At 39.8% G+C, this 23,786-nt stretch overlaps 1 protein-coding gene across 1 annotated transcript; it reads right to left on the bottom strand.

The window, feature by feature from the left end:
* Positions 1-1,625: 1,625 nt before the first annotated feature.
* On the bottom strand, positions 1,626-23,399 carry LOC113018568 (urea transporter 2). The gene is made up of 8 exons (XM_026161671.2): positions 23,101-23,399; positions 21,601-21,790; positions 20,918-21,046; positions 18,155-18,344; positions 11,326-11,473; positions 4,194-4,325; positions 2,483-2,532; positions 1,626-2,093 (listed from the first exon to the last, which is right to left on the bottom strand). The coding sequence occupies exons 1-8, from the start codon at positions 23,225-23,227 to the stop codon at positions 1,911-1,913; spliced, it is 1,149 nt and encodes a 382-aa protein (XP_026017456.1). The 5' UTR covers positions 23,228-23,399; the 3' UTR covers positions 1,626-1,910.
* Between the last annotated feature and the right edge of the window lie 387 nt (positions 23,400-23,786).

The raw sequence follows: 23,786 nt of genomic DNA on the forward strand, positions 1-23,786 counted from the left end.
TAGATGTTGTTTCTACAACTTTCTATGACTATTAGTAAAATACAATTATTGCTTTTCCAGGACTGTTACTGCAACTGGCCAATCATGTTGTTGTGATGTCATAGCTTAAAGATTTATGAAAAGGCAGTTAGGAAGTCAGACAAAAGCGCAGAGAGCCAGAAAAAGGAGAAAGATAAAGGGCACGTTATGGTGCTCCACTGTGTTAACCACAGGACTTTCACCCAGGACTCTGGGGTTTATGTTGCACATGAAACCAAAAGCCATTGATAAATCATCATCGTTTGACTAAGCGGCCCACCCTCTTCATTTTTTAAAGTTAAGTTAGAATTATGCAATTAAACAGTTTGAGAAAATGTTGGAGTTATCAAAACATTAACCAGATGTTGGAAAGCCTTTCAAGAAGCCCTGAAGGTGTCACTTCATGACACCACAAGATTGTGATTGGTCAGCAGTGGTGGGCCTGAAGCATCGTCATGTATAATGTTCCAAGTACAGTTGGTGATTTCCAGCTTTGCGATTAACACACACACACACACACACACACACACACACACACACACACACACACACACACACACACACACACACACACACACACACACACACTTGCGCCCGTGTGCACATACAAACACAAACACACACACTCATTCTAAAAAAGCACAATGACACTCACAATCAAATCTTCAACTTAAAGTATGTAGAACTATGAATGTTCTTTTTTTGTAATGCAGCTTAAGAAGACGCAACTACTGTTTGTGCAGGTATTTATATTTCTACTTTTTTTAACTATTATGCTCGATCAATCACAGACTGAAAGGCACTTTTGTAAGTTTCTTCTTCTTACCAGCTTCATCAGCATTGTCTGTTAAGTACTTCATGTAGTCCCAGATCTGATAATTGTGTAGAAGAGTAAAAAAAAGGCAGCAAAATATGCATGATGTAGAGGAAATCTTTAGACAAGATGTCACATTGTTTGTTGCAGAACGCTGTTGTTTCACCTTTATGGAAATTCAGTGTTATTATTATTTTTTTCTAATTTAAAAGTGCGTGTGTGAATGTAGGCGTGCGTGTTTAGGGTGATGATGGGAAATATATGTACGTGAACAATCTACACAGGCAACATGGAGCACTGTGACAAAAGAAAGCGTAGTGAACTACAATGTTTTTGATTTGGGAGAATTTTTAACAAGTGTCATAAGAATAATAGTAATAATAATAATGATAAAAGTAATAATAATAAAAGCAGTTGCCTTTAAATTCCAGGCCTACGCAGCTGACCACAGTTAAATTCAGCGTCTCATTATCCAGTTTCCTGCCTGCATTGAGCAACATGTATGGTCTGTGTTTACAGTGAGTTCCAGTGGAGTGCTGTTGTATGTCTATGCAGGGTAATGAATGAGTTGGAAAAAAAAAACCTACCAAAAAAAACAAAAAACAAACTAGAATTCAGTCTGTGTTTTTATTGACAATAACAGTAAAACTGTCATTTAAAAAAAACCCCAAAAAAACATGATTTTATTGACTTGTTGATTTTCATGCTTATTAAAAGAGGTTTTCTTTCCCTTTAAAGTGCCTGTTTCTGTCGGCTTTGTGTGTCATTTGAGGAAAATAATACAGGGGGCTAATCAGAGTGGAATATTTGACATATTTAATAGAAATGGTCAGGTTTGAATACATACATTTATGTAAAGACAACTGATCAATTCACTACTGTGCCTTAATTGCCACACTGTGGGCAAAATATAGAATGAACTCCTCCTTAAAGTGTTCAGTAAAGTGTTCACCATCTTTAACAAGCCTATGCTGACATGAGAATGTTTACCTAAAACTTTTATGGTCTACTCCATCCAGCTAACAACATGACAGTTCAGATACAGTGCTGCGTACACAGGTGCATGTCTATCCTCACGCTACACATCTGCGCTCTCCCTTTCTTCGGTGTTTCCAGCTTCCCATTGGCTTCGCAACTGCAGGTTGCGTTCAGGAGCTCTCACTTGACCAGTCGGGATGCGGTACGCTGCTAAACTGCCGGTCAACAGCAACATCAGTGTGGCCACCAGAGTAGCTGCCCAGCTGCATGCTGGCAGACCAACCTTGGCAGAAAAAAAGAGAGAGGATCTTTAATAATGAATAAGACTGAAGTGAGACAAAATTTCATGTCCACTGCTTTTGGAAATTCTCCTTCTATATATATGCAAGCTTTTAGGACACTGAATCCATAAAGTACAGGGATCATGTATCTATTGTAACTACTTATTTGAAAGTTATAGTTATTTTAATTACATTTGGTGGCTCCTGTAAACACATCTAAGGCTAAAGAAAGTGATTTAAATTTCACAATGTAGTTCCAATCAATTTGAAAGCTATATCCTACTTTGGAAGAATTGGAAGTTCTACAGAGTATAACACATAAGAAGCCAAGCTTGCAAGCGTGGGATCAAAAATGTGAAAAGGGTTGTGAAAGGCCTCTGTGTGTACTCACAGTTCCCATCAAATTGCTCAAAGCTATGTCAGCATATGCAGAGAAGAAGGCTGCGGACGGGAGAAAAATAAAAGATTAGGTCAAATATATCCTCCACATGTTCACTCCCTATCACTCTCCAGGTTTCTGTCTCACATACTGCTCTGTGGTATTTAGTCGCACTTTCTCCTGACAGTAGACACAGTACCAGCTCCACGTAAGGCCAATTTACCTAATGTGAGCAGATTAGGTCCCTTTTTAGAGGGGTCAGTACCGCTTTTTGCCTGAGCTGCAATTTTATTCTGTATTTATGTGTTAAAGGTTTGAAAAGGAAACACATTCTGAATAGAAAGATAATCTGTCTATTCAGAATGCCTTTCCAGCTTATAACTGACACAATTAGAAATAATTGTTCAGTGTAATTACAGCTATTCAGCATGAAGGAGAGGAAAAAAGGAGAGGAGCAGTAATAAGTAGAGGGATAATGTAGAAAAGGGGGAAATAAACTGAATTAATGACAGGAAAGTGGAAGTAGTGTATGTACATAAATGGAGTGACTGCGGGTTAAATAAGCTGTTTATTTCATACGTATGTGGTCATTAATGGAGACATGCCATATTCTTCTTAAGGAGGGATGATTCAACATCAGAATGATCAACAAAAGAATTCATTTAGTGATGATTCACTGAGAAGAGCTGTGATGGAGTAAGTGACATTTTGATGAGTCAAAGGATATCAGCACATTGAGCAAATTACATAAATGCACAAAAAAGAGGCCTTTCATTCAAACGGGTGACTATCTCAGAGACCCATGTAAATGGGTCTTGTTTGTTTGACCTCAAGTTCCTCTCAAAGTAAGTTGGTTGCTGTGAGTATTTCTTTATTACTATCAGGTTTTCGACACATGAAAACTTTTTACCCACATTATCAAGATTAATTTAAAAAAAATAAATACATTTGACTGCTTTAACCCAGGGGTGGGCAACTCCATGCCTCAAGGGCCGGTGTCCTGCAGGTTTTAGATATCACCCTGGGTGAACACACCTGAATCAAATGATTATTTCATTACCAGGCCTCTGGAGAACATCAAGACATGTTGAGGAGGTCATTTAGCCATTTAAATCAGCTGTGTTGGGTCAAGGATACATCTAAAACCTACAGGACACCGGCCCTTGAGGCCTGGAGTTGTCCACATCTAGTTTAAAGGGTTAAAGCTAAGTGACAGCCTGCTTTAATGCTTCAGCACCATGGACAGAGGCAATGGGAATCTTACATTTGGACCAGTAATAAAACCTTTGATGCCCTCCAGTGGCATATTTAAGTACTGAGACTCACAATTACACAAGCAAAAATATTGTTTTGCTGTTTTATTAATTCTGTAAGACAAATACAAGGAAGGCCACTTCATTTCAAGAACATATTATTTTAAAAATGGGAAACAATATTGTTGTATTGCTGTTGAAAGCCATTTTAAGCTGTTCTCTTATTTAAAAGGCGTCACCACAGCAGGTAACTCCACATATTCCATTTGTCAGATTTCCCACCACATTCCTGATACCCAAGGTACTTGTTTGGTAGGGCGCTTTTTCTAAGAGCATCCCCCAGAATAAATTTGTACTTAAATGCCATCTTACATCATTTGTTATGTAACTACAGCGTCATTTAACTGCCATTAGATACTTGAGACAACAGATAATAACTGTGCCTGTGTGTGTCTGTGTGTCTGTGTTACCACTGGCGATAGCAAAGAGGTGCGTCCACAAGCTGAAGATGAAGAATCCTCCAACAGCCATGCAGCCCAGAGCTCCATTAAACCCTGACAGACCTGAGTACAGAGATTCATGACGCACTGCCATGGACAAACCTGCCACACACAAGAGCCAATGAATGAGTCACACTTGTTCACAAATATGGTAATAACACAAGTGGAAATACACAAATAACAATTAATTACTGTATCCATCACTGACAAGCTGAAGTACTAAATAACTGTCCATGTGGTGGTGCTACATGCACACTATTGTGTGGCTGCTCTCAGTGCAACGTGTAATTTGCGTGTAACCTAATAAGGACATTTTAATGTTTCCTGGCTGCTACTTCAAATCAACACACAGGAAGAGACAAAAACTGGTCCAGAGTAGAATAGAATAGAATCGGCCTTTATTGTCATTGTACATGTATAATGAAATTGTGGGTGCTCCACAGCAATAAAATATAAATAGTGGATAGCAAGAATAAATAGCAAACAGGAGAATATATATACAATCAAGATACAAAAATAAGAGAAAAGCACAGATTAGAGAACAAATGTCACTAAATATCAACATTTCACTGAAGCTCCTAGAAGAGCAGTTAGTATTTTAAAGTCTTGTGTAACTGGGTTTACAGAATATGATGCATCACTAAGGTAACCGCTGCCAGTTTGCCTGCTTTGTCTATTGTATTCCAGAATATTGCAGGTTGAATTGAGCCACTGTATGTCGAATGGGGCCACACCAAAGGGAATCTGCCTATTACATTTTCTTAACACTTAACATATCAGTGACATGCAGTTTTAGATTTGAAACAGAGAATAACATTCAAATCTTCATCACAAGAGATTAATTCATTCTGAGTTTGATGTCAAGAAGGCAGGTGGATTAAGACAAGGTCAATGCCTTGCCTCTGACTCACGTGCACACGAGATATCCACAACAGTGTGACGCTGAAACTAAAAGCAAACTGCACAGGGGGCATGCTGACCCAGATAAATCTCTGCAGGGCCAAAAGCACTGACATTTTTTCTCCCTGGCCTCCGGCACCAGCTGCACAATGTCTCCTAACCTTCTTGAGGGAGAATAACAATTTCAATACAATGAAGTAAGAACATGTAGAGCCACTGAGTTCGTCTGCAAAGGCCAACAAGTTTTTTTTTCCAGAATCAGTGAGCATGACAGTTAACATTTCTCTGAAATATTTAACCTTTGTTGAAATGTAAAAAAAAAAGAAAAAAGTATTGCAACACAGTGTTGTGGCGCACAATCCACTGACTGGTTGAGGCTTTTCTATGTGGAGTTTGATTGTTTCCTCTCTGTCTATGTGGGTTCTCTTCGTGTACCCCGGAATATGAGTGTGAACAGTTGTCTGTTTGTGTTAGTTCTGCAATAGCTTGGTCACCTGTACACGGTGTACCCCACCTCTCGACCCAGAATAACCTCAGCCCACCTGTAACCCTGAATCAGATAAGAGGAAGGCAACAGATGGAGCTGGATGGATGCATCTTCAACCTTACATTTGGAGCAGATCTGACCTTTTGGAAAAGTTTTTGTGTTAGATTGTTTCCTGATTGATTATTTAAACTTTGCTCCATTGTCATATACCTAATTTGCAATGGCTGCATGTTCACTTCCCTCATGTAGGTAAACACCTTTTAATGTAATGCATCCCAATCCATCAGCAGAATGCCAGCAATTGCTAATTAGTATGTCAGGAGATAATCTAATTACAGTATTGGACATATTCAAATGTTGACCTGTTGTAGATTGCAGATTAATAGTTAGGACACAATCGAAATAATTAATATTCATTTCAAGGACATACCAATATCAGCTTTCATGGCAATCTATCGTGTACTCGTTAACAACAAGCTTAACCTGTAAGTCATTAGGACACATTATGCCCAAATTCTGTTCATCAATGTGAAAAATAGCGTGATAATCCACCAGCTTCTGAAATATTTCCATTCCAAGAGCCACACCAATATTGTGTCTAATCCCCAGTGCCTTCCCTCAGATCTAATGCAAGTGACTATATAAACTGGATAAAAAGAGTGCATATTGCACGAGCCCTGTAGTAGGAGTGATGGATTTTTAACTGTCTGGATATGTCGAATATTATAAAATAAATAACTGAACACGGTCTGGTTGTGAGGAGTGACCCTTTAATCCTCCATTTGCTCTTCTTATAAATCATTTACACACATGTGCACTAAGTTGGATGAGCTCCACTTTGCTAAGTACACTTTTATTTTTTATCTTTCAGCCATTTTCATTTTAATGCCTGAAAATGAAAGATAATACACAGTGTAAATGCATGGCGACTGTGCGTGGTCGCTTTGATGCTGGTTTTACAGACTGTATTTTATAAGGAACTATCAATTTTGGTGGCTCGTCTGTAGATTAATGACCCTCAGGCAGTGCTGTGATTGATTTCCTTATTACAAGGCATTGGCAGCAGCAGTTTGGCAGTCTGGACCTGAAGCAGACTGACCACACCCCTGTGGTGCTTCCTTACTCTGTGTCTGCTAGACTATTGGCTTCCACTCCCGTTTGCTTTTTCTGTTTTTACGGCCACCTCCTTCAGCAGCTGCTCGTTAAACGCTTCACTCCCCTCTTGTCTCTGCTTCCTTTCACACTCTCCATCTTTTATTCCAACCATTTTCTTTTGTTTCTCACACGCAGTACTTTTCTTGTTCCCTTCATTGTTTGATCACTCCTCCTTTTCCCACTTGGTCTCTTTCTACACCATTAAAGACTAATAGCTTTGATGGAGAAAGTCCCTGGAGGATACTAAATTTTTTTTTTTTTTACTGTTTTTACGTCTTTATTCTTGTGTGTTTCTGGATGTGAAACTCTCTTTCTGATGTCATCTGTGCTATCAGAATGAGTCAGAATGAGTATTCATATCATATTAAATCCAGTATGTCCCCTCTCCTTTTTTCTCCTCTCCTCCCATTTCTTTTTCACATTCCTCCATTAACAGTGACTTGCAAAAAGACTAAATGGTGGAGAAATTTATCGCAATGAACTCATACGAACTTTGCATAATGTCTAACTTGGTATTTTGGTATTTGCCTCCTAAATTTCCTTTCCCACCCAGTGGGCCCTCCTGACAAGACCGTCCTATGTTGGTAATAATTCTGCGCTATCCTAGGTACCGTAGGGTGAGAGGCAGGAACAGCATAATAAAGCTGGAAATTCTGTTTCAGGTGTGCCACCCCAATATTTTTAGTGGCTATACCCATGAAAGTAATTCTGGAGGCGCTGATCCTCTGGGCTTCATGCAACTAGTGACGCATCCTTTGATGTTTTTAAGGGGGAAAATTGTGGACTCAAATGTTAATACTCTCTAGGGTTCAACAGTCTAAGCATCAGATGGAATTATTTATCTTAGCTTTAGTAGTACTTTATATTACAGCTTGGTAATAACATGGTAATAATGGAATAAAAATGTGAAAACAATATTACTATGAAATATAGTAGAAATGGGCAGTTTTTCTTTTTGCTGGCCTGATTCATGATTATTGCTACAGTTATTTGCTGGAAATCATTATACCTTTGGAAATTTCCATTATTACTATGAAATTTAATAGAAACATGCTTTGACTTTATAAACAGAAATTTCCGACTGTTCAGCTCAGCCATTCACAGAAAATACTTCATGTATGTCGTTAAGCTTCTTATGTAATACCCGAAGGTCTGACTCAAGACCACTGGTGTACAGTTTGACCATAATTCTGCCAAGAGCCTAAATAAAATCACAAAAGCAGGTGTTGCCGTTTACTTTACACTCTAATTTGATATATTTTAAACATCCCTATGCATTACAACATTATACTTCATGTCACAAATAAACATCCTTCTTCCTCCTTTCTTTTGTTCTCCTGATGCTACGCTATGCAAAATCACAAATGCAGATGTGAGATTTGATGAAAAATCTTTTGATGAAAGAACCCAGAGTTAAGAGTGAACCGTAGTTGACTTCTCTGATGCCTCACTTTTTCTTTCCTCCTGTACCTGATACACAATATGAATGCAGCAGAAGGTAGACAGGCTATGGCCTACATACAGCCCCTGATCTCCTCCTCCTGAAATCCCTCATGGGACTAGTTTACAGCACAATCCTTTGAATGACAGCTCTAAAAATGTCCTCACACTCTCTCCTCTCCAAGTCTGACCCATGCTTCTGTATCTTTCTGCCTCCTTCTGAAGACATTAAAAGGCGATGAAGCTGTTAAGCTGAGACAGCCTCAATGATTTCATCGGCCTGTCAATAAATTACACATTTCTGAACATCTGCCACCTGCCTGCCATTTGATCTTTACACATTTAGCACTACAGTCATTTTTTTTGTTTTTATTTATGTTTTTGTCACTGATTTCATACTTTGTAAGTACAAAACAAAACCTAAACAAACAAACAAAGAAATAAAATGGGGACATTTAGTCCATAGATGAATTATACAGGTTTTTTTGTATATCACAAAAGATTATCGGTTTACTTATCTTGTCCAAATAATGATACAAGGTCTTTTGTTGTTTCTCTCCCTGTCACTTTTTTATTTCATTTACTCAGGTCACGCCTTATCCTTACTTTCCCTTCAAAACTTATTATACCCTTTCTCAATTCTCCATCTCCATGTTTTGTCTCCTGACACTGATCCTTCTATTCTTGTTCTAATTCTCTGCTGAACAGGATTCAGTTGTAAGTTTAACCTTGTAGCACTTATTCACACTCTCAACTGTCTCAATTGTTGCCGCTGTGGCTTCTTTTCTTTCGGTGTGTGGGTGTCCATTTTACATTTATTCAGAGCTTCTGGTTCACCAAACAATACCAAGAGGTTAAATGATGCTTATAATTACACAGTAAATGTTATGAACTTTTCTCATGACTGTATATACAGTATAGTTTAGTAGTTAAGAACAACTGTGGAGATCTGTGATGCAGAGGAATCTGATACATCAGACTTTTGTAGACAAAAAGTACAAAAATAATAAATTAAGTTTAGTTTTATTCTTTTTTGAGAGATTTGTCACCTGGCAGATGTATAGTAAGCCAATTGCAGTAACAACAGCATTTAAAATTAGGAACAGGATTGTTTGCTGGATAAGAGCATATTTTAGGCTAGCGGCTAAATTTTGGGTTTTGCAGCAGCTAAAATCTTTCTGATGGAGCCCGAAATTACAGGTGTCTAAATGACAGAGACAAAAGTGAGTGACTTTCATGTTAATAAAATACTTCAAATAGCTTAATATGGCTAAAATATGACTAAAATTCTAAAATCACTAAGAGCAAAAGCCGCATTACAAAGAAATGAAGGAAAGAAGAATGGATCACAGAAAAAAGAGAGAATGCACAAATAGCAGTGAGAGAGACTTTGGCATTTTGTCTGTCTGCATTTAGCTGCTACGCTACATCAGGCTGCTTCCTCTTGGCTCTGTCTCCTACACAATCTCATTATAGTCACATCCCTTTGATTACTTTCCCATCACACCGTTGTTTTTATTGCAGCAGTCTGTGTGGTTGTTTGTGTTTGTGTGTTTCTGCACTCCTGTGTGTATGTCCCTGCCACTGTTAGCATGTGTCCACAGGTTTGTGTGAGTGTGTAGCTGTACCAGCTCACTCCCACTCTTCTTTTTTTTATTCTGTATGACTCATAGCTACAAACACACATGATGTAGACACACACACACACACACACACACACACACACACACACACACACACACACACACACACACACACACACACACACACACACACAGTATTTTAGGACACTTTACTAAAGTTACATAGATGTGGCTGGAATCAGTGCTGAACGTCCAGCGTTTCTCATTCTTTTGTGTAAACAGAGTCAGAGTGAAGCAGATATCAGAAGAACACTGTGCCACAGCCCCGTGGGTGTGTATATAAGCCAGCAGTATTAGTGCTCTGCATGGCTAATTGCTTTGTGTTTTATTTAGCTTCGTGCGCACAAGCTGCTGCTGCTAACAGTTTCTTATTTATATATCTGCTGCTGACATGTCTTAATTTCAGAGAGATGCATGAACATAACCTGAAACTGAACTCATTACAACACACTTTCATTTGACACTTCGCATGCAGACATTTACGTCTTCAGGTCCTGGCAGAGGTATTGCATTTTGCTTTTGGGCACAGGTGTGACTACATGCGTAACACCAACTTTGACACACTGTTTCACAAACCAGTAAAGCACGATAAAGCATAGCTTTTAGGCCAAATCTGTTAATATTGTTAATATAAACAGAGTTTTCCAGTATATTATGTGTAAATGTTAATGACTCAGTTGGGATTATCATCATGCTTCCACCTGGGTATCAATCTCAAGGCATGTAAATTACTGTAGGATAATTGTGTGAATAAGAATATGAATAATCTGTGTCTTCCAGCCTTGTAATTGATTTGCAACCTGTCCAATGTGTGCATTTTTCCTAAAGTAAACTAAAGCAGGTTCATATGGATAAACAATGGATTCACAATTTGTAAAATCACAGACGTCAGAGCATGAAACAGACCTAGAGCAGCTCTTTAGGGAACCATGAGCTACTCCAATTTTCAGTCTGACTGAGGCTGTATTTCTCTTTGTGTTTTGTGTCTTATATTTACAATGTTTTCAAGAAAGGCCTAATAGGCTCAAAAAAGGCAGACTTTAAGTCCTTTGTGAAGGTAAATTGGATCCTTCTACCCCCCCATAACACAAACAAAACTACCTTGTGATGTTTACTTCTCCCCTCAGTAAGCATAAATAGTTTGTACTGCTGGCTTTCTATCATAAATATTGTCTCATGCTTGGAAATGGTACCCCAGAGCCACTGAGGACATTGTTACACAACTATTTTCACACAGTAATACTCACCTCCTCACATTTTACTGTGAAGTTTAGGAGTTCCCTGTAAGTGGTGAGCTCTAAGGTGATGTATCATACAATGAAATGCTGACAAGTTGATCCCAGTATCACTGAAGACTGTGTTAAATTGGGATTTATTGTGAGTGGTGCATTTGTATGATGCACAAACAAATGCAATAACACTTTTCTCTCTCCCACTCCTCCCACGCAGCCACATGAGCACACAGATTGAAACCAACCGGTCAGCGTTCCTACTGCGGATCCCAGCAGAGCATGGACAGCGAGCAAGGGGGAGTAGAGGAAAACTGCTCCCAAGATGAGAAGGGACGGTCCCAGGTCCCCACAGGCAAAGATCTGACCCACTCCAAGAGGGATGCCACGTATTACCTGGACAAAGAGAGGACTTAGGGGATTATTTGCTTTGCTTTTATTACCTAGCATACTGAAGAGCATTACACAGAATTTATATAAGTTGCAAGAGCAGAAACACTCTCACAAAAACATAATAACACAATGGTTGAAATAACCTCAGTGACTTTCTTGCAGCTTAAATCAGCATTTTTTTTTTTACCAACATTCACACACACCCGTGCTGCATCCAAACCAGTTAAATGAAGAGTTTCCATGGTGATGTGCTGGTGCACCTGCCTGTCGCGGATATTTAGAAGTCATAAACGGTCTTTCATTATATTGCTGTAACTCTTGCATGCGTGCCTGTGTATGCGTGTGTGTTTGTGCAAGATTAAATACACTGTCAGTGAAGTGCAGCCAGAGCACCATCCTCAGCAGACTGACTGAAGCCGAAGACATCAAATATAAATAGGATCGACGTCATCACCATCTCTGGAGAGAACCAGAGGAAACATGAGTGAAAGAAAGAATGGAGGAGGAAGACTGATGGAAGAAAAGTAAAACAGAGAGCAACAGAAAATAAATACTGGATAAAAATGGGGAAATTAGGAAGAGGAAAGAAGAAGTAGCAAGGAATATGAGGATGGGACAGGATCACAGTGACCTTGTTCGTTGTAAACTAAAGGGAAGGAGAGAGATAAAGAAGGAAGAAAGGAGGAAGGAGATTTGCACAGCAGAGCAGGGAAACAGACTGGAAGGAAGAGAGGCACAGAGATGAAAAGAACGGTTTAGAGGGTGTAAATCTCATAAGTAACAAACAAAAAGGGAATCTATTAAGTTAAAGGAACAGCTTTTTATGCGATGAAAGACAGACAGATGGAGTGAATCAGAAAGGAAACAATGAAATATGTCTGAAGGAGGGAAAGATGGAGAAACTTTGATATGTGGGGAAAAAAACTGAAAAAAAGAATCTGAGGTGATGGAGCTGAAAGTTGTGGAAAGTAATTATTTAGTGTGAGGGACAAACTGTGCCACGGGGTGTGATGCTTGTTAATGGAATCGTGTGTAAATCTTGACTCCATATTCAGGACACCTTACAGGGCTGACGGCTGGCAGCATGGCTAATCTAGTTTATACAACTTTGCAGTTACTTTGCATATCGTCGTGTACAGAAATGCACTTTAGGCAATGTGCTACAAAAAAGAAGTAACAACTTCAGTCTGTAGTCTCTGTCAGATAGCTTCATACCAGGAAGCCTGCTTACAGGTCTTCTAAGGTCATGTCCCTGCCATCAGTGTTTTGTTATTTTCTTAAAGAAATAATGAAGCAAAGTCATGCACAAAAACTGAAACAATGTCTCTCGGCTCCAGTGGATGAAAGCTGAAGTCAAAGCACAGGAGCCAAAGACTGAAGTTCCCTAAATGGACACTTGAGGCTGATTCCACAGGCTATTCAATTCCAGCTGACTCCCATGTTAAAATGCTCAAATTTGCATATGCGTTAAGCTGGTGTAATAAATCCACGGCAGACCCGACCACACGTTCATGCTTTCCAGCATACTTTATTCACGGTTGCTGTTTTAACAATACTCGGGTGCAGTTTTCCAGATCACCGCCAAATACTTCACCAACCACAACACACACTCAGGACCCAGTGCTATTTACGCAGGACGGCGTGGTGAGCCGATGCAGCTCCGGTGCGTTGGCTTCTCCTGCAGCTGTGCCTCACCTGACTACTGCCTAATGCATTTGGTATCTATATGTCATTTTCTGTTTTGTGGCAACAACACATGGGATAAAATCAATCCCTTTTCTTCTGATTATCTGGGTCATGAGTGGCCTATCCCATTTGCCATAAGGCGAGAGACAGACAACTATTTGCATTCACATATTCACCTATGGATAATTTACAGTCACCAATTAACCTAACTACATGTCTCAGGCCTGTGGGGGGAAGCCAGAGTACCCAAAGAGAACCCATGCAGACACGGGGAGAAGATGCAAACTCCACACAGAAAGACCCTCGGCCTGATGGTGGATTCATTTCCCGAAATTTCTCGCTGCGAGGCAAGAGTGCCATCACACCAGCATGTTGCCCAACATGGGATAAAATATTTACATAAACCGAATTAAGGCTTGAGGTCATGCATGGGTTATTGGGCTTGTTAATGCATAACTCCTTTTTGTCCTCTTTGTTTGACAAGTGGGTTCAAACTATGCTCTCGGTTATCTTCTAGACATAACCTCGGCTAATTGGAGTCACTAATCTGCACCTTTTGACCGTGTTTGTGGTGCTGGTTATCTGACAAACAGCATGAATTGCTGTGAGGTTAATTGTACTAACAGCCCAGGAGAGAATCTGGAGCTCCAGTTTCGTTGAGAAAGCAGTCTGTGCTGACTACGAGTGTGCTTTGGTAACATGAGAAATAAAAATTAAAAATAATGCAAGTTAGCTGATAATTTGGCCCTCAACCTTGATGACTGTAAATTACTTCCTTTGATATAAAACCCCCCTTCCACCAGTCAAGGACACTCTTGAGAAAGCAGTCACATCACTGTCAGAATCCACAATCATGAGATGTCCTCATGAATGGCTGCAAGTGGAAATGATGTGTTTGCTGATGATGACAGAAATAACTGGATGAGTTCTCAAGTGTGCAGGGCTTTACTTTCTGCTCAGTTTCAGCCAAATGCTGCAAAATTAATCTGACAGAGTTTCACAGTACAATGGTAATGACACAAAGCATACTGCAATGACAACACAGGAGTTTCTCAACACAAAGAAACTGGATATTCTTCCATGATCAAGTCAGTGACCTGATGTCATGCCAGCGTATTTGGTGTTTCTCTGTGTGAGTCTATACAAAATATTTTTGTATAGACTGTATATTTTTAAACTGCCAAATTGTCATTAGAGCATAAACCTAGCTGTTAAGACATTATAATATCCACATGACCACAAAGCTTTTCTGATTTGGGTCACCTAATTGGGTCTGCCAAAGATCGAATTTAAATTCAGTCGCTGTGTAAGTGCTGAGATGCCAGCTGGCTCACTGAGATCAAAAGCCGAACACAGCAGCTGGTGAGAGTCTGGATTCCTGTCTTGTGAGAAGCAGCTCAAGGTAAGTGCCTTTCATTTGAATTCAAGAGATGAAAGGAAATAAATTCCTTACAAAGGTACACTGTTCAGCAACTTGTAGACAGTCTACTATACTTTCAGCTTCAAATTCAGGAGTAAGTTCTCACTTTGTTTTGTCTTTTTGTCCCTGACTGCTGAGCCCCAAGTTCCCAAATCCCCATGAACCCCCACCTCAGCCCACCCACTTACTCCCAAACTTACTGGGAACCTGATATTTAAACCATTCATCACAAGTCCAAGCCCTTTCTCTCCATAGAAACGGAAAAGAATACAATTAAAACCGTAACCTTTATAAAGAGCTTAACCTGTGCAATCACATTCTCCCAGCAAAAATCATCCGTTGAAACAGTTTTGACTCATTATAATTTCCAAACAGGAGCGCCACCACTGACTGTTGCTAAGTAACTGGTGAGTCATAGCTGGCTGCTCTTATGCATATAGTGCTCCCAGTTACTTGTTCACTCTGGAGACCAGGCTGCAACATGATGCGCACTCTTAGGATAACCCTGGCCTTAGTTAAGCTTGGTTTCTGTCTCTTTTTTTTCTTCATTATATATCCTACCAACTTCTAATATTTCCGTTTGTGACTGCAAATGAGCAGCATCTCTAGTGGAAGTCCTCATGATGTCAGCTCATCAGTAACAGAAATCCATTTAACCATCACGTAGTTTGATACTTCTCAGGCAGAATTTCATAAAACCAATCAAGTGGCTAATGTGCTGGTGGGACTTAAAGTGGAGTGATTAGGCACTCCCTGTCTCCTTTGTTAGGTACACCTGTTCTGCTGCTTAGTAAAATAAATATCTAATTAGCCAATCTCATTAAAAGCTCTCAGTATATTTAGACATGAGAGAGAAGAAAGAAGAAATATCAGAGAGAGGAAAGCTGATTTAAGTGACTTTTAATGTTCCATCATTGTTTGCACCAGATGCACTGGTCTTAGGATCTCAGAAAATGCTGATCTGCTGGGATTTTCCTGGAAAACCACCTTTAGGGTTTACAGAGAATGGTCCAAGAAAGCGACTTTACCTATTAGATCACTGAAGGGAAAATGTTTTGTTAACGCCAGATGTCAGCGGAGAATGGCCACAAAGCTGCAAACCGATAGGAAGGAAACAGTAACAGCGTCCACTCTTTACAGCCAAGGTAACTCTGAAAACCTTGAACAATGTAGAGAGGCAAGAGAAAAGTGGAAAAACATTGCCTGTTTTGATGAGCCTTGATTAATGCTGCAACATTTGGATGGTAAGATCAACATTTGGTGGGAAAAAAAAAATGAAGGCATGGCTCCATCCTGCATTCATGTTGTTTCCAAGTGTGGGTTAAAATTGTACAAACTGTACAACCTTGTCCAGTAATTGCACTTATAATTTTTTCATATATATGCATTTGTCTATCTAGAAGAAAATGGGATCATACTAAAATTAATTAAAACTTTTCCCATGGTGCACTTCGAATGCATTCACTGCTGGACTCCAAATCTTTAAAAATCGTCTTTGCCAGCATATTTTCACTATTTAATATTTACCCCTCTGGCACATCCTGGATAAGAATATTAGTTTCCTCTCTACTAGTCTCACAGCACCATTAACTCTCAGCAGAGAGACACATTTTAAGAAAGTGTGACTTGCTTTTATATGTGTGGGATACTAATAAACTCCTAATGGCATCAATGAGATATAGTGCTGTAATAAAGTTCTCCTAATGCATTGAGCACAGCCCACCTGTGTTCTGGATCATTAAATGATCCTCGTCTCAAAGTAATGTTACTGTAAATCTGACTCTCCTGTGTGATAATTATCACTGAAGTTAACAGTATCACTAGTGCCAGTGAAATTAGGCTCGCACGAAAGACAGTTATTTGGTTATGCAAGATGTTAGAGATTTAGATTTTTTTTTATGTACTGTTTATAGCTTATATGACACTTAACACATTTATTTCATAATCCGTTTTAATAGTTTCAATAGTTCTAATTATATCAGTGAGGACAGCCAGAAAACAGAAATGTCTCTTTTTGTAATGAAATAGCAATAAACAGTACTTCATACTCTAGGAAATGGCACCTGAGTGAATAGACAGGATATAATGGGTGATTGTGCCAGTAGGACTGAGCCAACGCAGTCAGACTGAAAACCAAGATGTCAACTCTAACATAAACTTGAATATGCAGAAATCAGTCTCAATAATTTTCACAGTTTCACAGAAAACATTTGGACAACTTCAGGGAGCTAAGGCCTGAGGCAAATAATGCACCTGGACATGGCTAGATGATATGAGACAAATGAACAATTCATTTTCAATGTGTTAGACTTTCTGTCCCAGTATGAAAGTAAATCAAAAATCAAAAGAGTGACAGGTATAAAAATCTGTCACAATTAGGGATGGGTATCGAAACCCGGTTCTTGTTGAGAACCGGTTCCCACTGTTTCAATTCCTTGGAATTGTTTGCCATTTTTGCAATCGATTCCCTTATCGATTCCAGTCGCCCCGAATGACGTCACCACGTTGCGGAGCGTCATTTACCTGGCAGGAAACACGGCGGCTCAAACGCTCAAAAGTTTGGTTATACTTTACGAGAACGGATGACAACAGGGCAACTTGCAATACTTGCAAAGTAGATATTTCATTTAAGGGAGGAAACACTACGAATATGCAAAAGCATTTGCTCACAAAACACACGATGACCTTAAATGAAGTTTTTAATTCCGCTCCGGACTCGTGAATCTCAACCCAGCAGCAGCGGTAACGTTTGCACGTCCTTCTCCTGTTAATGCGGCAGGTAAATAATCAACTAACAGTGCATATTATGTTAGCGCGATCTGCCTTATTACAAAACCTGCCATTGCTGTGCATTTAGGCGACCATGATGAGAGAGACAGACAGAGTCTGGCTCAGATGCTGGCAGTTCTCGCTGCAGTCTACCGGTAGCATCTCCTTTCAGGCCAGGATAGACTAATGTCACCGAGCAGTGTCTAAGTTTGTGGTCAAAGGCTTGCACCCATTTGCCACAGGAGATACCCCTGATTTTCGGTAAGTGAACGTGTTTAATTGTAGGCAGGGACATTACTGGATATTCTTGTGTAATTGCTACTGAATACTTTATGTTATACTTGGTTATTGCTACAGAAGAATATTTATTTTATAATTTTTCATTTACTATTTTTTTTCCTGGGGACCCTGTGACACCCCATTGAAAAGCCGTCGGCTGTGGATCTCTTAAGATCTCACTGCTGGGTTTGTAAGGCCATGTTACTCCTAAATTTCTATCTTGTTCAAAGAGAAGATATAAAACAAAGTTGTAAGCTAATCGACCTTAGTGTTCTCTTTATTTAAAAAAAAAATCGATAAAGAATCGATTCGTTAAACAGAATCGAAAATGGAATCGGAATTGTGAAAATCTTATCAATACCCATCCCTAGTTACAATGTAGCCTTCAGTATTTTGGTCATTCTTATTCCATATCTCAAGGTTTTAGTTGTCGATTCCAGATTATAGTTGCCTCTCTGTACCTTCACGTAATTGCTTCTACAGTATTTATCAGACAGAATCCCAGTTCAGAGGTTTTACATATTCTTTACCTGTAATGCTATGAGCTCTGTAGCATTGGGCTCCAGGGCCCCTGGTGGTTTTATTGAGTGGTGTGGAAAATAGGGGTGTTCTGGGCCAGTACACAGGAGGTAGAGGATGATAATAATGTTGAAGGGAAACACGGCAGCAGGCAAGTCCCAGCGGTCTAAAAACGATGAGAGTCCACTAAACAGAAAGACACTGAAAAAATGAAAAGAGTAAGGAAGAAATAATTAGAAATATTACTATTTTGTCTATTTCATTTAGAAATGAAATAGACAAAAGGAAAACCCAGAAAGTGTATACAGTGGGGCAAAAAAGTATTTAGTCAGCCACCGATTGTGCAAGTTCCCCCACTTAAAATGATGACAGAGGTCAGTAATTTGCACCAGAGGTACACTTCAACTGTGAGAGACAGAATGTGAAAAAAAAATCCATGAATTCACATGGTAGGATTTGTAAAGAATTTATTCGTAAATTAGGGTGGAAAATAAGTATTTGGTCACCTCAAACAAGGAAGATCTCTGGCTCTCACAGACCTGTAACGTCTTCTGTAAGAAGCTTTTCTGTCCCCCACTCGTTACCTGTATAAAAGACACCTGTCCACAGCCTCAAACAGTCAGACTCCAAACTCCGCCATGGCCAAGACCAAAGAGCTTTCGAAGGACACCAGGAAAAGTATTGTAGACCTGCACCAGACTGGGAAGAGTGAATCTACAATAGGCAAGCAGCTTGGTGTGAAAAAATCAACTGTGGGAGCAATCATCAGAAAATGGAAGACATACAAGACCACTGATAATCTCCCTCGATCTGGGGCTCCACGCAAGATCTCATCCCGTGGGGTCAAAATGATCATGAGAACGGTGAGCAAAGATCCCAGAACCACACGGGGGGACCTGGTGAATGACGTGCAGAGAGCTGGGACCAAAGTAACAAAGGTCACCATCAGTAACACACTACGACGGCAGGGAATCAAATCCCGCAGTGCCAGACGTGTTCCGCTGCTGAAGCCAGTGCATGTCCAGGCCCGTCTGAAGTTTGCCAGAGAGCACATGGATGATACAGCAGAGGATTGGGAGAATGTCATGTGGTCAGATGAAACCAAAGTAGAACTTTTTGGTATAAACTCAACTCGTCGTGTTTGGAGGAAGAAGAATACTGAGTTGCATCCCAAGAACACCATACCTACTGTGAAGCATGGGGGTGGAAACATCATGCTATGGGGCTGTTTTTCTGCTAAGGGGACAGGACGACTGATCCGTGTTAAGGACAGAATGAATGGGGCCATGTATCGTGAGATTTTGAGCCAAAACCTCCTTCCATCAGTGAGAACTTTGAAGATGAAACGAGGCTGGGTCTTCCAACATGACAATGATCCAAAACACACCGCCCGGGCAACAAAGGAGTGGCTCCGTAAGAAGCATTTGAAAGTCCTGGAGTGGCCTAGCCAGTCTCCAGACCTCAACCCCATAGAAAATCTGTGGCGGGAGTTGAAAGTCCGTGTTGCTCGGCGACAGCCCCAAAACATCACTGCTCTCGAGAAGATCTGCATGGAGGAATGGGCCAAAATACCAGCTACTGTGTGTGCAAACCTGGTAAAGACCTATAGTAAACGTTTGACCTCTGTTATTGCCAACAAAGGTTATGTTACAAAGTATTGAGTTGTATTTTTGTTATTGACCAAATACTTATTTTCCACCCTGATTTACGAATAAATTCTTTACAAATCCTACCATGTGGATTCATGGATTTTTTTTCACATTCTGTCTCTCACAGTTGAAGTGTACCTCTAGTGCAAATTACTGACCTCTGTCATCATTTTAGGTGGGGGAACTTGCACAATCGGTGGCTGACTAAATACTTTTTTGCCCCACTGTAATGTTTATCTGGACTTTTCAGTGGGAGGCACGTTTTGTCACTGAGGCAGTCACTTCTTTTTCTTGAATATCCTGTTGACTGACTACTGTAGATCTCAGCAGAGACAACTCATGATGGGGAAGCTTTATTCCAATGTGCTTTGTTTAAAATATACATTACTGCACTGAGAAATTTAACAAATTCATCTTTGTTCATTTTTGATAAGAAAATAATGATAATGATAATGATGAACTACTTTTTTTTCTGAATGACACCAACCTTAACATTTGTTAAAGTCTGGAAAACGCCTGAGGTGGTGGGTACTTGAAAATTACTCCCTAAAAAGAATCAAGTAGCTAATGTATCAATAAATAACAAGATGTATTTTAAAGAATATATAATCTCTGTAGATCAGCTGATCTAAGTGCCAGCCTGCATCACTGCTGGCTCAGCTGATACACTTTCTATGCATTCAACCGGCACCTCACATTTACAGCATGCTATTTAGGCAACATGCCATAGCTTGCCTCTGGTTGCTTTGCATGTCCAAGCTGCTTTGCAACCCATCTCCACGTCAGCTCCTCCTTTCATGCTATATTTGGATTAATCAGTGTCATATTTGTTGACCGCGATTTTCACATGTACAGTACATATAGAAAGATGGGGAAGTTTGCAAACAGAGTCAGATATTAAAGATATGAACGACTGCAGACAGAAGGAAAAATCTTCTTTTGAATTTGGAGAATCTGACTGAAAGGACAACATGAATGACAGCCATTCCCTTACCTGAACCATTAACCTTGAGAAACCTTGAGAGTTGAGAAAGCACTCTGAGGAAATACTACTACTATACTATAATAAAATGGACACACAAGAAGGGAATATAAAACACATGCGTCCGTGTATGTGTTTCTTACCATGTTGCCGACCCCAGGAAGACAGGCAGCAGGAGCCACCAGTACCAGTCTCCAGCTGAGCTATACACTCCCATAAGCAGAGACACCAACATGCCATTAAAACCATGATGACCTCCCGCCACCTCAACACTATACACGCAGACACAGAACAGGAATATTTACATATGACGATTACATTTTGCAAATAAATACATAAATAAAAAAAAACCCTGAAAGGTAATAAATCTGTACTGTTTTTTCTGTAATGCAACACAAAGCTTTAAATAGATTTTAATGGGTTCTCAAGAAAAATAAAATGTTCAGTTGAGTTAATGAGCTGAGGCCCATGGGTGACATTAAATTTTCTCTGCAAGTCAAAGTTAAAAATTTGAGGATCTCCTGTTCAGCTGGAATTGTTTTATAAACCTTAAAAACACATTTCACTTTGTATGGTATAAATACAGGGAGAAGGCTTCAAAAATAAATGCAGGGTGGTGTGTATGCAGGGCTTATAGTTGTGAATTTTAAGTAGAAGCCCCGATCAATAGCGAACCTGAGTAGATTACAAGGTCAAAGGTTAAAGAGGATATGTTTTATTTATGTGCTTTTAGAATGACCAAAGCATTAAATATGGACACATAAATGTTCACTGCTTTCAGCCTCTGTAGTGTTGCCTGTGTTTGTGCATTTCTATATCATCCCACCTGTCTTGTCCTGTGATGACAGCTGTTAGCGTGGAGGCCAACACTCCCAGAGTTCCCAGCAGGCCCTGCCAGGGGGAAGCCCAGTACAGGGCAGCCAGGATGAGACCACCACTCAGCGGGTTGTTGGCCAGAATTACCCTGGTCACCCCTCTCAGGCCACAGACTGCCAGCTGTAGCACAAATGACTTGTCTGAGGACACATGAGGAAAAAAAAGGGTCCCTATAAATAAACAGCACTTCACAGCAAGATGCTTGCAGATGTAAAAGTGGACTGAAAGAGGCGAGTGCAACTTTTACAAAATTTCAGCCGCAGTTGGATTTCTTGTTGCTAAGTCAGGGTTTTATAGCAGAATCAAAATTGGATTTTAATGATAATTTCGTTCCAAGTTGGAGAGAAAGTGCGACAGTATTCTCTGTGGGAGTCGCATCTGAGTGTTTTAATGGTGATGTAAGCTTTTTTGAATCATTTATTTATAATTATGGTAATTTAGCACTTCCTCTAGTGGCAAAGTTTTGCGATTAATTACATTAACCCTTTAAGACCTACCATAGAACCAAGTCTGCCAGAGCTTACTTTATGTTTTTACATGCTGTAGTGTCATTTTTGGGAGCATTTTAAGGTGCTATATATCAATACAACTGTTATAGCCCATATTTTAATAATATGTATGCATTAAGTCCATAGTAACTACATTAATTGCAAAAAAGTGCAATAAACTACAAAAAAATTGAAAATCGTTTTTGTTTGTTTTTTTACATATATTTCTACTTGGAGAAATTTAAGAGGCTTATCCCTCAAAACTTTAAATACAAAAAAGTTGCAAAAAATTGTTTACAACAACAGGAAATTTATTTTGAGTGTCTTTATAGTTTTATTTTTGAGATACAGCAATTTTTATATACACTGCAGGAAAAACGAAAAACAATCCTATGATGCAAATTTGCAAAGAAAGCAGCAGGTGCATCAAAATAAACTATTTAAAGCAGTGCAATTCGAGTTCTAAGCATCTGAGAAACTATTCAGAAAAGCATAAAGTCAAACATGACTTTTAAAAACACCAATATAGGCTTTTAAGGCCTACAAGTAAAAACTACATTTTCCGCGGAAATGACGTCACTTCCGGTTTCAGGCAGGAAATGGCGGACATGCGATCGTTCGTGCTGACATCTGTTTCAATGTGGGAAGTGTTACGAACAGCTGATTGGATCGGCAAATATTGTGCTTTTGTTCCTGCAAGCGCTTTTTATGCAATTTTTGCAAAGCTATATGTGGAAGGAAACCATGACCGAGGACAAGCTGATGGCATAAGATGTAAGTACAACTCCTCCGGTTTCATATGCAAAAAACTTATTGCGCTAGCTTACGAGGTTCTGGTTCTACAGGGATTTAAAAATAATTACGCAAAACGGAGCGTGCCCGCTCTGACCGGCTTTAAAGGGTTAAGATTAGTATTGTAAGAAAAGGCTTCTGGATGACATGTATTGTGAGTTTTTTCCTACCCTTCATGTACTTATCCAAGTGCTCCATGTCTCCACTGCACAATAGCAGGCCATTCAACACACGCCGACTGAAGCTGGCACGCGTCCTGCTGGCCTCCTCCATCTCTGTTTTGGTTTCTATCCACATCCCTGCAGCTGCTGGGCCACACCAATACAAAACGTGGCAAATGGATAATAATTATGCTGCAACTCTTCAAGGTTCTTCTTATTTGCGACTCTTTTTGTTCTGTTCTCGTCTGTGTTTGTTCCTCTGTTGGTTCTTTCCTTCTGCTCCCTCTGGTTCATCTCCACTCTCCTTCGCCTCCCTTTCGCTCCCCCTTCCCTTTCCAGTGCGGTTTAAGGGGGTAACTTATAAACCAGGGGGGTAACGTATTCACACAGCTTTCGAGCACAGTGCCAGAGACGAACAAAGTCCAACAAAATCAGAGGAAGAAGACCTTGTCCTCTCTTTCTCCTCTCTTCAGCCAGCCCCACTCTGACATCTCATTACCTATTGTTTGTTCATTTAAGCTACTCATACTGCTGTGTCCTCTCTGAGAAAGATATAGGAGAGGAAATGTTATTGACACCAAGTTCTGGAAGTTCTGAGCAGCACTTGCTTTGCTTTTGACTTCCTGTTGACATCATTTTAAAGTAGATCCATACCAGAGCCATAACAAGACACTACTGCTGCCTTGAAAAGTCTT

This window comes from Astatotilapia calliptera, chromosome 3, assembly GCF_964374335.1.
Source record: "Astatotilapia calliptera chromosome 3, fAstCal68.1, whole genome shotgun sequence".
NCBI classification, from domain to species: Eukaryota; Metazoa; Chordata; class Actinopteri; order Cichliformes; family Cichlidae; genus Astatotilapia; species Astatotilapia calliptera.

What these genes read in the sequence shown, in the direction of transcription:
- LOC113018568 (XM_026161671.2), bottom strand. Translation starts at nt 23,227, where the DNA reads ATGTGGATAGAAACCAAAACAGAGATGGAGGAGGCCAGCAGGACGCGT. An exon ending in CAGAGCTCATAGCATTACAG is followed by an intron (nt 11,474 to 18,154) that starts GTAAAGAATATG and finishes CTCTTTGTCCAG; the next exon opens with GTAATACGTGGCATCCCTCT. An exon ending in CCTCTTTGCTATCGCCAGTG is followed by an intron (nt 2,533 to 4,193) that starts GTAACACAGACA and finishes TCCCGTCCGCAG; the next exon opens with CCTTCTTCTCTGCATATGCT.